Below are 13,365 nucleotides of genomic sequence, written 5' to 3' on the forward strand. Positions count from 1 at the left end.
ATGCACGTCTACACACACGTGTACCTACACATCATCCAGAGGTTAGACACAAGTCTGTTGTGACTGCAATGGTCAAGAACTCAGGAGAAAGAAATAATGTCTCCTAGGTTTAATTCTGAGTATTTAAGATCAAAAGATTTCAAAGGAAAATCCTAGCTACTTTGTAGCTGCTAGATGTGCCAGCCAAGAATGTTACACAAGGCTATGCCGGAGTTCCTGGTTTGTAATAATTGATCTCAGTCCACCAGGAGACCTTTCTACACCCAGCAGGTTAATCTACCTTCTAGTCCATCCAGCTGGAGAGATGGTTGGGTCCACTTACCTCAGCTTGATATCATCTCCCATTTCAGGTAAAGCAGATCCTGCAGCACACCAACTGTGTGTTGACCAAGACCACCTGTGCAGTTTACAAGACTCCCTAAAACAGGTTGCTTTTTTTCGATCGCCCCAGACACTAGCATCATTTTTGTCAGGAATACACCACCACGCCTGACCCCAGCAGGAAGCTGGACACAAGACAAACAGCATGATAAGTGGCCATAAAACGCATTACTGCCGTTAAATGCCACACATGTTGGGTCTGCAGAAGGTCCCCTCCATGGCTGTTCCTCACTGGCAGCTGCTGTCAAGGGTGTCACACCCTCCACGTGGGCAGTGGAGAAAAGGACACTCAATGGGTAAAAGTGGAAGGAGAAAAGATATCATATGTGTTCCTCCTGATATTGACCTTCACTTACAGCTTTCCCAGTCCAAATTAGCCCTCCATGAGGATACCCTTGCTCCCTTTCCATCTTGCCTGCCTGCTGCTGGGCATCCCATCTCCCCACTCTGCAAAGGGAACTCCGGAATCCAGCAGGTCTCATGTTGTGTCAGAAACACCCAGCCTCTGCCCCTCCTACACAGAAGAGGAGAAATCTCTTCAACTAGTGGGTGAAACCTGTCACCAACTGCTGTCCCAGGACCATATTCAGGCAACAAAGTTGTATACAAAAAAAAAGTAAAGGAATTACCTTATTGTTACATCATTTTTCCACTATGTCCAGATCCATATAAGCTAACTGAAAAACAATATGCTGCAAAATGCTAGAGACCTGAGCTTGTTACAACTCTTTTGCATAGCTTTTACAAGTGAACTCAGTAGAGTTTTATCTGTGTGAAGAACAGAGCTACTGCTCATTTGTCTCTATTAACAGGCAGTTCTTCTGAATTTTCTTCCTATGGTCCTAGCACTAGAATTTGTGTTTTTGAAGGAAAATAAAGACTTCATTAACCATAAATACCTGAAAAAAAATCAAGGATGTAAAATTTTATGCATGTTGACCTTGGAAACAGTATTATTTAGTTTAACAAAGGCACAAGCATTTTATATAATTCTTGTGTGTTATCTATAAATGGTGTTCTGTTTTCCTGCACCTGAATAATGGTATATTCTTAAAGGAGCAAGGAAAAAAAAATGCTTTTAAAAAAAGGAAAAAAAAATGCTTTATGTGAAGAATTATTCCATGTGGGGTGAAAGACCATTGAGTGGTTAGTATCTCCACTGAAACCTGTTCCTTTAGCTGCGCTGTTGTCATCCTGATAGGTATCTTGTAAAAAAGCATGTTTGTTTTTCCTTTCTCATAAAAATTTAGCAGTAATTTTATGTTAAAAGAGTATTACCGCAGTTCGGGACCTTCATATCCAGCAAGGCTATCCTTTTGTTGTTGTCATCTATGCAATATAAATCCTGAGTTTCTGTGTAGAACTTGGTCTCTTGAAATTTCTTGATCCACATAATTTCACAGGAACACTTGAATGGATTGTCCTCCAACACCCTATGGCAAAAAACAAAAACAAAAACAAAACCAAAAATGTTTATTTAGAATGCAATATGTGTCATGTATACAGAAAAAAATGAGGGGCTGGGGAACTCCAAGCCCCAACTCAGCTGGGTGAAAGTAGAAGTTGAACCCTTTAGTTAGGAAGGATAAGGAATGCAGCCTTAGTAACCTCAGTGCAATGCAAGCTGCAAGTGGATAACAGTCTCCATGCAGAAAATAAAGCTCTCTTTGCACCAAGAATCCAGACCGTCATAGATCAGAGAGATCACACAGGGAGCTCAACTACTATCTCCAATTCACTGGTGTAAATCAGGAGCACATGGAGAACCAGGCTTTCCATCAAGCTCCATTTTATTTCACAAGAGTCAAGCAGAGGTAGGAAATGCTCTCTGCCACACTTGACTCTCTGCTTAGTTACCTCAGAAAGATCACACCAGAAATGGTTTACTGCTGTGAGGTGGTAAATTCTTTATAGACTCAAACAGCCTTGGATTATAGGCAAGCTCTAACAAACCCTAATCATAAAATAGGATTTTACCTAACCTTCAAAATTCATCCGCTACAACACTCTAGAAAATCTCACAGTAAAACCCTAGATAATGTCATGGAGAAACACTAACCGAAAATATGGCCCTGAAACAGAAAGGTATCATCTAGCTATACAGTATGCCGCATGGAATTTAAACAACAGGTTAGCAAGCTTGCCAAATTCTAGTTTTAAAATGTAATAAAACTACACAACAATGTAATGCAATAATGCCCAAGTAAAATATGAACAAAACCATCCCAATATCTACATAAGAAGTAAACCTGTGTTATTTTTTTCTCTTACAGGCATAGATGAGATCCAATAAAGCATGTGCAACTGACAGTTTAAGGCTTCTCATGACAAGGAGAACAATTGCTCTTAACAAAATTTCATGGGTTTTTAAAATGTACAGAAACCGAACTCAAGTTGCTCAGAGAATCTATGCTCATAAACGCCTCCTGAGGGCACAAAGTGTGCAAATCATCAAAAACTCAGCTTATCAGAGCTGTAACCTGTTCCCCCAAAAGCCATCTGCAGTTCTTTGAGGATTAACAGCTGGAGGGATCATTCTCCCAAGTCTTTGAAGGAGCAATTTGTATTCACAAAGGTCATCTGCTGGACTTAAACACCACTGCAGCATGGACAAGAATTGCTTGTGTAAAACAGACTATGAACATTAGGATTCCTTGGGTGAAAACCTACAACATGCATTTTCAAAACAGTAAGTTTTACTTCCCATGTTCTGTTTCATTGTCTAACTTCCCTGTAAAAGAGAAATGTCCCTTGACCAGTGACTGAGCTGTCCTTCTCTTCCACTTCCAAGGGAGTCAGACACATCAGAGGCAGGATGTTGGATAGAGGAATGATGGCACTCCACATACGCTTGTGTAAAAGAACAAATCTGACCTAGTAAAAGCAAATTACATGTCTTTATCTTGCTTGCTGTAGTTTCACAGCTGCAGCTTGTTCTAAACAGAACAGTTTGTTCTAAAAGAAGAAGCCTTTCCAAGTGGCATCTCCTTCTTTACAATACCTGGTGAATATCTCCTATTGCACCCTATCCTGAACTTTTCATCCCTTTATGTTTTTATTTACAAGAGTGCTAACAACAGGACACTTATTTGCCAGCTTTAGAGGAAGCTCCTCAGAAGCTATTTATGGCACCATTCTCCTCTCAGATTCCCTTTCAAATACTCTTCTTTCTCTCCTCTTCGATTTTCCACCTATGTATTAGCCACTTATCAACAGCATTGTTCAACTGATACTACTTTTATCACTATTTTTTCTCCCTTGAGGCCCTGCTTCTTTCCCCCCACTTTCTTTCCCTCACTTCCCCCACATCTTTTTAACTCACTTCATCACAATCTCTGTCAAGCCCCCAACACTCTACATCAATTTTGTATCCTCTCTCTCTCTCTCTTAACTTGCCCTCCATCACACATTGCCTCCATACCTCAAATACTACTCAGTTTAACCTTCACACCACCCATTTTTCCCAAGTCTGGGTCACTCCCAGTACCCTTCGCCTGCTTCTACTACCATGACACCGAATGGCCATTGTTTAACCCTGGTATTAACAACACAAATATAATCACTCCTACTTCACATCAGCCAGTTGTTTTGCCTCTAAATGCTATTTCCCTGTCTCATTAAACTTCATTTCCATAATTTCTGTCACATATTTATATCATTTGATTCTCTCACTCTCTGCCCCGAATAATTTTTTACTTCTTTCTCCCCAGGAGCAAACCAACTTCTTCAGAAAGATCAGCAACATTGATGTTGTTCTCCTTCAAAATCTTTGTAAGCACTTACTCCACCCACAGCCTAAAAGAAAGTGTTCACCTGAGATGGAGAGATTCAAGGGTGGCTTGATTTGTGATTTGGAACAAACCTGCTACTGGCAGCAGGCAAACTCCTAGAAACTGGGAGCAAAGTATGCCTTCAAAATTGCAACAATTTGCTTTTTTTGCATACTTCCTAAGCTAGAGCATACCCACTCCTACATTTCTGGAACCCAGGGAAAGGGGCAAAAATGACTCAATTTCTCCACTAATTGCTTGGAAAAATTAGGAGAAGCCCAAGCTTCACACTGTGCACCGGTCCGAGTCCTGTACCCATTTTTTTGAGGTCATGACAATGACAAAACATAGAACCCACAGCCAAGAACACACTAACAATGGCTTTTTGGCAGGGACTAGATGCAGGATACGAAGAAACGGGGACTTCAGAACCAACAGACCTATGCAGGGCATACAGCAATGGGAGTGCTCTGCAACTACCTAGTCTCTCCATCAGAGTGCTGGGCAACCACCATGTTATGAAGGAAAATTCCAGTGAGCAGTGTTCCCTGGGCTGTAAAAAAAGTGATTATACCAACTTAATTATCAACAAAACATTCCTAAGGGGCATAACCTCTTTTTGTGGCACTGGGATTTGCTCGTTTCATTTCTCACACGCTGAAGTTCACCAGAAGAGGTCAAGGATTGCAAGACCTGTGTTGCAATTCTTGGACTGGCATTTTGGACAACTTCTGACTTCACTATGAGCTGCAGGAGAGCAATCTCCCTCTCCTTTGCAGCCCCAGCCCTCCCAAAGCTCCTGCATGCTCTCTGGAGCCCCACATATTAGCAAAGAATGCAAAAGACTACCAAAATTTTGGAACGTATACCAAATTCTGCTTGATGGAATAGAGGATAAAAATGTAATATTGAAACAATCAACAAATATATGTTTATCAATGCTTCATTACCAAATGATCATATAAAGCACAACACAACTCAAAGAATTTCAGAATATAAAAATATTCTTCAATAGCCAACCATAAGTATAGCAGCTGTGGGGCCAATATAAGAATATGAGAGAGAGGCTGTATTTGAAGATCCACAAAAAACAGTATTTTCACCAGCTCAAATATCTAATACAAACACCAGTAGTTTTGTGTGAAGTAATCTTACAATAAAATATTTTAAAGCTGAAAGAAAGAGGCTATTTTGACCTCTGCATTGTTTTAAAAGATACACTTGACCTTCTTGAAGCCCTGGAATGAAAATCTCTCTTTAAGTGTCCAGCACTTGCTGCTTTCTCTGGATCAGAATTTCACTCCTAATCATTGATGGACCTCTATCTTCTACAGAACAAACTTCAAAGTCTTCTTCTTCCATTCCAGCTAAAAATAAACTTTATTTTAAGAAATGACAACTTACAGATCAGACAAACCCAGATGGCGAAAAGGCTTCTTGGACAAACTTGAGAGCTTGTTTCTGGATAAATTGCTATGGAAAAAGAGAAAGATTGCATTAATTAGAATTGCTTCTTCTTACACTGAAAACAGAGTTTGTGTCCTTAAAAAAAATTAAGCACTCAAATCAGCTCTAAAAAGCCCTTATTCCTTTGACTTCAGTTGTAAAGTAATAGTGCTCAGTCTCGTTTTATGGTTTGATGGGTTTCAAGGGTTTGAATCCAGTCTGCATCTAAAGTCAAACACATTCAAAATCAAACTCAGCAGGGGTCAATATTTTCACTTTCAGAACTTCTGCTCATTGCAGAAAAGCAGCAGAATTAATTGTGTTTCAAAAGTATTTTATAAAGTCCAGGTGTTAATTACATGCTCAATTTATTCATAAGTGAAATGGGTGTATCCCTTTCTTTGATGCTGCACCAAACTCGGTACTCAACATAAGCCCTCCTCACATGCTAGCACACATCCACATCAGAGCCTTTTAGTTATTCTTTTCAAATTGCATGTACAATATGCACCCACATGGAAGATCAAAAGGAAAACTGTAAAATGCCTATATTGGGCTTTTTTATGTCAATTAAGCATTTACGGTTTCCAGTGGTAATTAAGTGAAAGGTCCTCTCCCATTATGCAGAGCAAATAAATGTTCATCTGAATCAGAAATACTCCTCCCCTCCCAGGCTTACAAAATTGCTTTCTCCACCCCAAAGCAAAATAATGCTGTTTTTCTACAGTCTTATCAGTCCACTAATTAAAGATAGTCAGACCAGTAAACTGTATAACTGCCAGCAGTACAGTGCAAACCAGTGTTATGAGCCAAATACCACATAAGTTTTATGTGGCATTATAAAGGTGCCGTAGGGGCTCCATAGGTAAAGTTGCATTGCATTTAAAACCAGGGATTAAATCTTTTTTTTTTTCCCTCTGAGTAAAGAACACAGTGTTTACTTCCCAAACTTTCAGTCCTTGATCTCTTGAGTACAAGAGAAATTACAAGTTGGATCTTCTACAAACATTCAGAACAGAATCTATTTACCATATTTCGTCATTGATTCCTTCTGGTAAACAATAGCCTGAAGTTTACAAATTGACTAGTCCTAATGTGTGAGAACAAAACAGATGAGGTACTATTTCATTAATCAGGTGAACTGGAACATCTCATGGACCCTGACTGGATATATCGAAATTAAAGCGCAATTTGCACATAGGACAGAAGTCATGTTTTAGTAAAAGCTGCCACTATGATTTTTCCCCTAATATGTATAAGCCGTATGCTGAGAGGTTGAAAGAAAGAAGTTGAATCCTCATACGGACTTGGGCTTTTGTCTCCAGTACTGAGGCGATGTGAAGCACATCAAACCCCATGGGCAACTCTTCACTTACCATGCAGGAGAACCCCTCCAGTTCTGACACTGCAGCACATGCGCCTGCTAAACTCCACCTTTCTGAAAAACGACCAGATACACAGTGGGCTTCAGGCGCAGACAGGTGCCCGTGCCACTCGCTACTATGTGTGAAGCAACGTATTCCAGGTTGTGTGACAAGAAGGTTGTCTCCTGGTGTCCACACAGCAAAGGACCCTGCTCTTCCATACCAGAAGGACTCCGTAACCATCAGATGACAGGCTTCTCAGAGAAATCTCTGTCCAGCTGAAGCCATTTTATCTTGTGTGATCTCCCCTGGCACCCCAATGGGAGAGCCAGGCCCAAGGTCTGACTACAGACAAAGGCAATTCAAAGAGGATTTGAAGCTCTCTACCACCAGCACCTTCTAAAGTATCACAATACAAACCTGGAAATGGGCGACAAACATCTTACAAAAGACCCTCAGCCATCCTTTGAGATAGTATTTCTCTCTTTTTTATTTTAAGAAAATAATGCCTTAAAAATAAGTTTTTTCAAGAGTATCTTGAAAAACATAAAGACTGACTCTGGGAGAGTGTTTGGTGTTAGTAACCCAGCATGGACATAACAGCCCACCTACTTCATGGGCAGCACTTAAGTCCCATCTTTCCTACAGATTTTCTCCTGGCTGCTTACATGCTTCCTTGCTCAACTTACTCATGCTTATCTAAATCATCCCATCTCTTTGTGAGGCACTGAGCTGCTTGCTTCAGAGCTATGAACTCTATCAGACAGCAGACTGTGAGAATTAGGCACTGCCATAGCTTTATCTTCTTGTCATTTAGCCTCAGGCCAGTCACTGCTTTTGGAGGATTATAGCAAACCTTTAGGCAGAAGAATAATCCTCACTTGTTTAGATTCATAAGTCCGACTTACTGCCCAAATGTCACCAGGTATGTTACTTTCTGAACACTTTGTGGAGGGATCAACAATTCCATGTCAGCCAGGGAAAAAAATGGGACTGATAATTTAAGTAAAATTATCAAAAGAATAAAGAGTCATTATTTTGTTAGCAATGGCAGTTTTGAAAAATCAAAAGCACCTTGATAGCTTTAATTGTCTTTTCAGATTATTACTAGTTGTGCTTGATATGCACCAAGGAAAGGAAGTAAGGACAGTAAGAAAAGTAATAAAAAGTTCCTGTGCCTATATTCTTGATCATGGGTTGAAACGTTTAGTGCTTCCAAGATTGGAGCCTTTTCTCCCATGTAGTTCATCACTTTAAGATTTTTCAAGTTGACAAGTAATTCAATAGAAATTTTTCAGACCACTGTTACAGATTTATCACCTTAAATGATACTTTGACAGTAAATTTAATGTCATGTATATTTTTCACAAATTGAGCACTTTACATTGATTATAAGGATGCCTGCTGTGGTCCCTTTAATTCATGTTAAGTGAAAAAACCCTACCAGGCTTATTATGGAGTAGTTAAGGACCACACTTCCATTTCCATGGAAAGAGAATATAAATTAGTTCCCCAATTCAACTACACACAAAAAGATCATGGTGAGAAGCCCACAGAAGGTCCACTCGGGGTTCTAAAGCCTTTTAAAGCAAAACAAAGCAAAAAGTCTGGAGTACACAGCCTGGCTCCAAAGCTACACCTAAGGACCCAAACTCAGTCAAAAGCATGCCCATATTTCACATACGAATATCAAGCTCACTTTAAACTTGCTAGTCCTCATTCAGCTAAAAGCAAATCTGTGAGGAGCGCAAAAGCAGCCTGAGAAGGTGCATAAACATTCACAGGCACAGCTCCACCGCCTATAGCGCTCCTGGCAAGGGGAGGCAAGAAGAAAGAGGAGGGAACGGATCTTAGGAGAACTGGGGGGAAGAGGTGAAGAAATAGCCATTTTGCTACACTCAGTCTCCCTCCACAGGCAACTGCCTGCTCTGCCTATGGCTGGAGACAGCCCTGTGTGCAAGCAAGGGAAAATCTGCCACAAGGTCTCAAATGGAAAACCTTCCATTTCCTCACAAATCCTCACTTCCTCACAAATCTGTGATACAGCGATGCAATTATATACACAGCCTGGCATGTAACAATCGCTATTTTTTAATGCTTTTGGAAATACGCACTTGCTGTGAAATGTATTTTTATGTTTAAAGGTACTGACAGTATACCATGCAGGTGTATTACACAGGTCCATTAAAATTGCTGTTAGCAGCAGTCAGCTTATAAAAATCACAGCACTACTAAACTAGGACTGTTTAATAGCTTGTTAAATGTGATTATTGACTAATTTGAGTCTAAGGTCAATGAGAATACCAGAATTAGATGAGCAAGGCTATGAATGACATTTAAGTAATATCTATTAGAGCATTTATTTTGCTGTCGCTTATGTTACTCAAATCTCTTCATCATCCATAACTCTAGAAACATATTTGGGCTATGGAAGTTTGGCCAAGAAAACAAGGTAATGACAAAAAAGGGCTTAAGGAAATGTGTGTTACTAAGTTCCTTATAATCTGATATTCTTATATGTTTCATAAAGTCAATAATTTGTTCACATAATAAAGCTCCTTAACGACATCAAAAGATTCTTCATAGAAGAAAAATAAAAATGTAGTAGTATCACTAGCAAAATTTAAGCTTATACAGTTACATCAGTCTTCAGAAAAGTGTTTGGAGTTTCTGTTTTCTTTAGGGGATAGTAACATACTGTTGTTTCAAAATAAAATGCAAGACTTCTCAAAAACCTGTACTCAGAGGTTACTCTTGCAAAGTGAAATATTTCAGCTCTTAACAGTTTTCACTGTCCCAACCACAACAGGGGCTGCACTTCATTCCCAGTGCAGTCAACGGGAGTGTTATTGCTGATGACAACAAGCAGTGATTCACTGGGGCTTTCAGAAACATTTTAGTGTGCATCAAGACTTCCCAGAGAAAACAAACAAATGCATTTTTTGCAGGGGAAATAGATCAGCCTCGGCAAAAAATGTCTCCATACGTACTGCTTTGTCACGTGCATATAAAGCAGGTGGTGCCACTTAATATTTTCCATCTTATCTGGGCTTATCCTGTGTCTGCTAACACTACTAAATCCCCACCAAAAGAAAACACAGTAGGAGACTGGATAAGCTCCTCATTCATAACATAAGTATTCTGGATCAGGATTTCATGTAGATCAACCAAACAGATGTCAGTCAGCCCAATTTGTTTCTAACAAGTAGCTTCATGAACTACAGATCCAGTAAAGCCTGCTCACCAAAAGATACATATTCCATGTTTGACTGCGTGCTCCAGCTGAAGCTTTTCCTGTAGATGAAGTATTTTAAAGACATCTTGCCCACATGGATTCTGTAGTGGTCATATATGCACCATGATACTTTTCCCTTAAGTGGGGACTAGGGTCTCCCTGTTCTGCCCAATGATCAGTTTTCAGAAAACCTGTTTACCTGCGTAAGTGTTGGTTAGAATCAGCCACTGGGGACAGAGGCACTTTGTGACTGCATGAACCCCAGTTCCTTAAGGGAAGAGGCAAAAAAGCCTATCAAGAAGATCACACCAATTGTCTCAGTTACCTTCGCAGTGTCTACTTGCCCATAGAGATGGGAAGGTTTTCCAAACACCTCTTTACCTTGCTCCAAATTAAACTCAGTATTTCTCACTCTGTACTCAGAGTCATGGAAAGAACTGATTGCTCTCCTCATCATAATTGCTCTTCTTTGAAAGATAAGAAGATATATATTCCTCTTCAGTCTTCTCTTTATTGGACTGAACATATTCAGCCTCTGAGTCTCCTTAAATTATTTGCTTTACAAGCTCCTTATAGCTCCGTTGCTCTTCTCTGTAATATCTTTCAAGTTTCCTAAGATTCAGTGTCCTAATCTACAAACAGTATTCCAATAGATGCCTTCCCAGCAGCTAGGGTAACAGGGAAAAGATGTAAAAATCTAACACAAAATTCCTTTTGATCCCAGACTAAATTTGCTTTGTTCTGCCACATTAAGCTGAGATTCTGTCCCAACACAGCCAGTAAATCTTTCTCTGCAAATGTGCCTCTCAGGCAGTAAGTTCTTATTGCGCACTTCCACAGCCAGTGTATACGCCCTTGGCTTTATGGAATTTCATCTTTTGCAACCATAATTCACTCAGCAATTGTTACACTGGTAAACACAAGAATTCACTCTAGAATATACCTCCCTTATATCGCAAACTAATTATAGTAAAAGCTATTTACTTTATAAATGGCTCTATCAAGTAACATGTAAGCCTGATAGGCTGACAAGATCTGGTTCACGCTCCTCCAGTGACTTCCACATTAAGGACAGCAGTTACTGTTTAAGCAGATAAAGACATACACGTCCGCTTCTTTACATGAATTAATTGCCATTCTTTGGAAAACACAGGTGCAGACAGTGATTCCATTTCATTAGCAAAGCAATCAGCTCTGCGCTCAGTTCAACAGTTCTTCCATATTACAAGGAAGTATCTTACAAGCCTGAGGCTTGGCCTTATGTCTTTCCGATCTCATTAGGGCTTTAACAAAAGCAAGGAGTTAAGTGCTAAACGTATCTAACAAAGATGGATGGACTGAAACACATACTTAAATACATGGCTAAAACAGGGTACCTGTGAGGAACTGAGCCCCTCACATGATCTCAATGTTTTGTAGGACTATACCCCCAGTTTTCCATGTAAGTAGCAAAGTGAGCTACTCCCTTTCTGTCCCACCAAAAGGCACTACAGTCCTTCAGGGACATTACTTATACCAACAAAACCCAAAGCCTTTCATTTTAGCTGATCATTTTTCTCTGTACTTTTATAAAGAACTTTTATCAGTTCAGCCTTTGCTAAGTCTTAAGTGTAAGTAATCTAGAAAAACACAGTAAAAAAGCTGCACAGGCACCAACTGTGCTTCCTGAAGTTCATGAACTGCAAATTGAGTTTGGGTGTGAAAGTAACCTCATTCTGATATTCTGCTTTGCGTGCAGTAGTTCAGACCTTGAGTGAGATTCCACAGTGAATCTTTTGATCATCCCCACTTACAGGACTGAAGTTCACAGTCGTGCCACAGTCTCTGGGCATGCACACCGGTCAAATTACATTAGATGTGCTCCATGCATGCACCGACTGCACTGCAGCTACTAAAATAATGTTCAGCCCATTGAATCAGACTAGAGCTAGTCAAACCCATGTCACTGAGAGTGATGCATAATGTGGACATCATAACCTTGGCGTCAACTCACTCAGCTGAGAGAGGCACTCTTTGTGCTACACTACTTACCACAAAAGACACAGCCAAAGCCCACTAGTAGAGACAGGATAATTAACTGGATGGTCTTTTTACCATCCCATATTATGTTCTTATAATCTGTCGGTTCCTTACCGTACCTCTTCTATGTTCTGACAGTTCCTTATCATACATATATTAGTTAGGGTCAATTAATGACGGAAGACCACTATAAGTCTGTCTTGTTAAAACATTTTATACGAAGGAAATGGTGAAAGAGAGAAATAAACTAACAATTAAATAAATTAACATGAGTTGGGCAGTTTTGACTTAGAAGGCAGATGCTATCCTTACTCACATGTATTGTAGGTTGACGTTTTTCACAAATGCCTGACGGGACACAAATCTTAAGCCTGAATCCACCACGGTCCTGTGAAAACACAGAAAACTGTTAAGAATATTTCATTTAAAATGTAATGTAAAGCATAATGGTCATAATGGTTAAAATAAGAGTGTGGACAAAATCTCAACGAGGCTGACCCACAAGATCTACAACTGTCCTCTATAACAAAAAAAGTTAGGCCTACACTCTGACGAGGTTTCTATATGCTTCTATACAAAAAATAAAGGAAAACGAGCTTTATAAAATACGCATCCCATATACTCACAGATTTTTAAGTCCAACATAAAATCCAACTTCATTGTCATTGATACTTTCTAATTTTCGCTGGTTTGCGATGTAACTGTTAAAAAATCAAGACAGAAAAAAGTATGAAAGTGGATCCTTCCATGGCTTTGACTGTTCAGAGATCAAGCAATGATGTCTGAATGTCAGCAGTGATTGCTGCCCTATTGCAATTAACACAAAGATCCAGTTAGAGCATCTGCAGAGTGAAAGTGCTCCTTAAAATCTTCCCCATCATTTAAATAGTACTTTGAGGGACAGGGCTGGAGGAGAAACAATTGACTTTTACACAGGGGAACAGAAGCTTTGTTCATCACAGAAGCAAGTCACCCTGAAGGTACAGTAAATAAAGCTGCATTACAGTGTCACTGTTTTCCAGGACACACTTCCCTAGCTCATGGACTCCACGTCAGCGAAAGGGCCAACTTTAATGGTGGTAATGAAGTTACCCCCATTTACACTGAGGGGGCATCGGACTGCCCTAGTCTTTCCTTTCATGTTGTTAAT

The 13,365-nt window shown here is 39.9% G+C and overlaps 1 protein-coding gene across 1 annotated transcript in view; it reads right to left on the bottom strand.

Annotated features, from left to right (window-relative positions):
* The window catches only part of NTRK2 (neurotrophic tyrosine kinase, receptor, type 2), a 189,161-nt gene extending 176,251 nt beyond the window's left edge, over positions 1-12,910 (bottom strand). The window contains exons 1-4 of the mRNA XM_009885845.1: positions 12,842-12,910; positions 12,532-12,603; positions 5,556-5,624; positions 1,660-1,814 (exon numbers count right to left, since the gene is read on the bottom strand). Of these exons, the coding sequence (XP_009884147.1) occupies positions 1,660-1,774 (115 nt within the window). The 5' untranslated portion in view covers positions 1,775-1,814; positions 5,556-5,624; positions 12,532-12,603; positions 12,842-12,910. The remainder of the gene's footprint in view (positions 1-1,659; positions 1,815-5,555; positions 5,625-12,531; positions 12,604-12,841) is intronic.
* Between the last annotated feature and the right edge of the window lie 455 nt (positions 12,911-13,365).

Source organism: Charadrius vociferus, unplaced genomic scaffold (genome assembly GCF_000708025.1).
Source record: "Charadrius vociferus isolate BGI_N301 unplaced genomic scaffold, ASM70802v2 scaffold235, whole genome shotgun sequence".
Lineage (NCBI taxonomy): Eukaryota > Metazoa > Chordata > Aves > Charadriiformes > Charadriidae > Charadrius > Charadrius vociferus.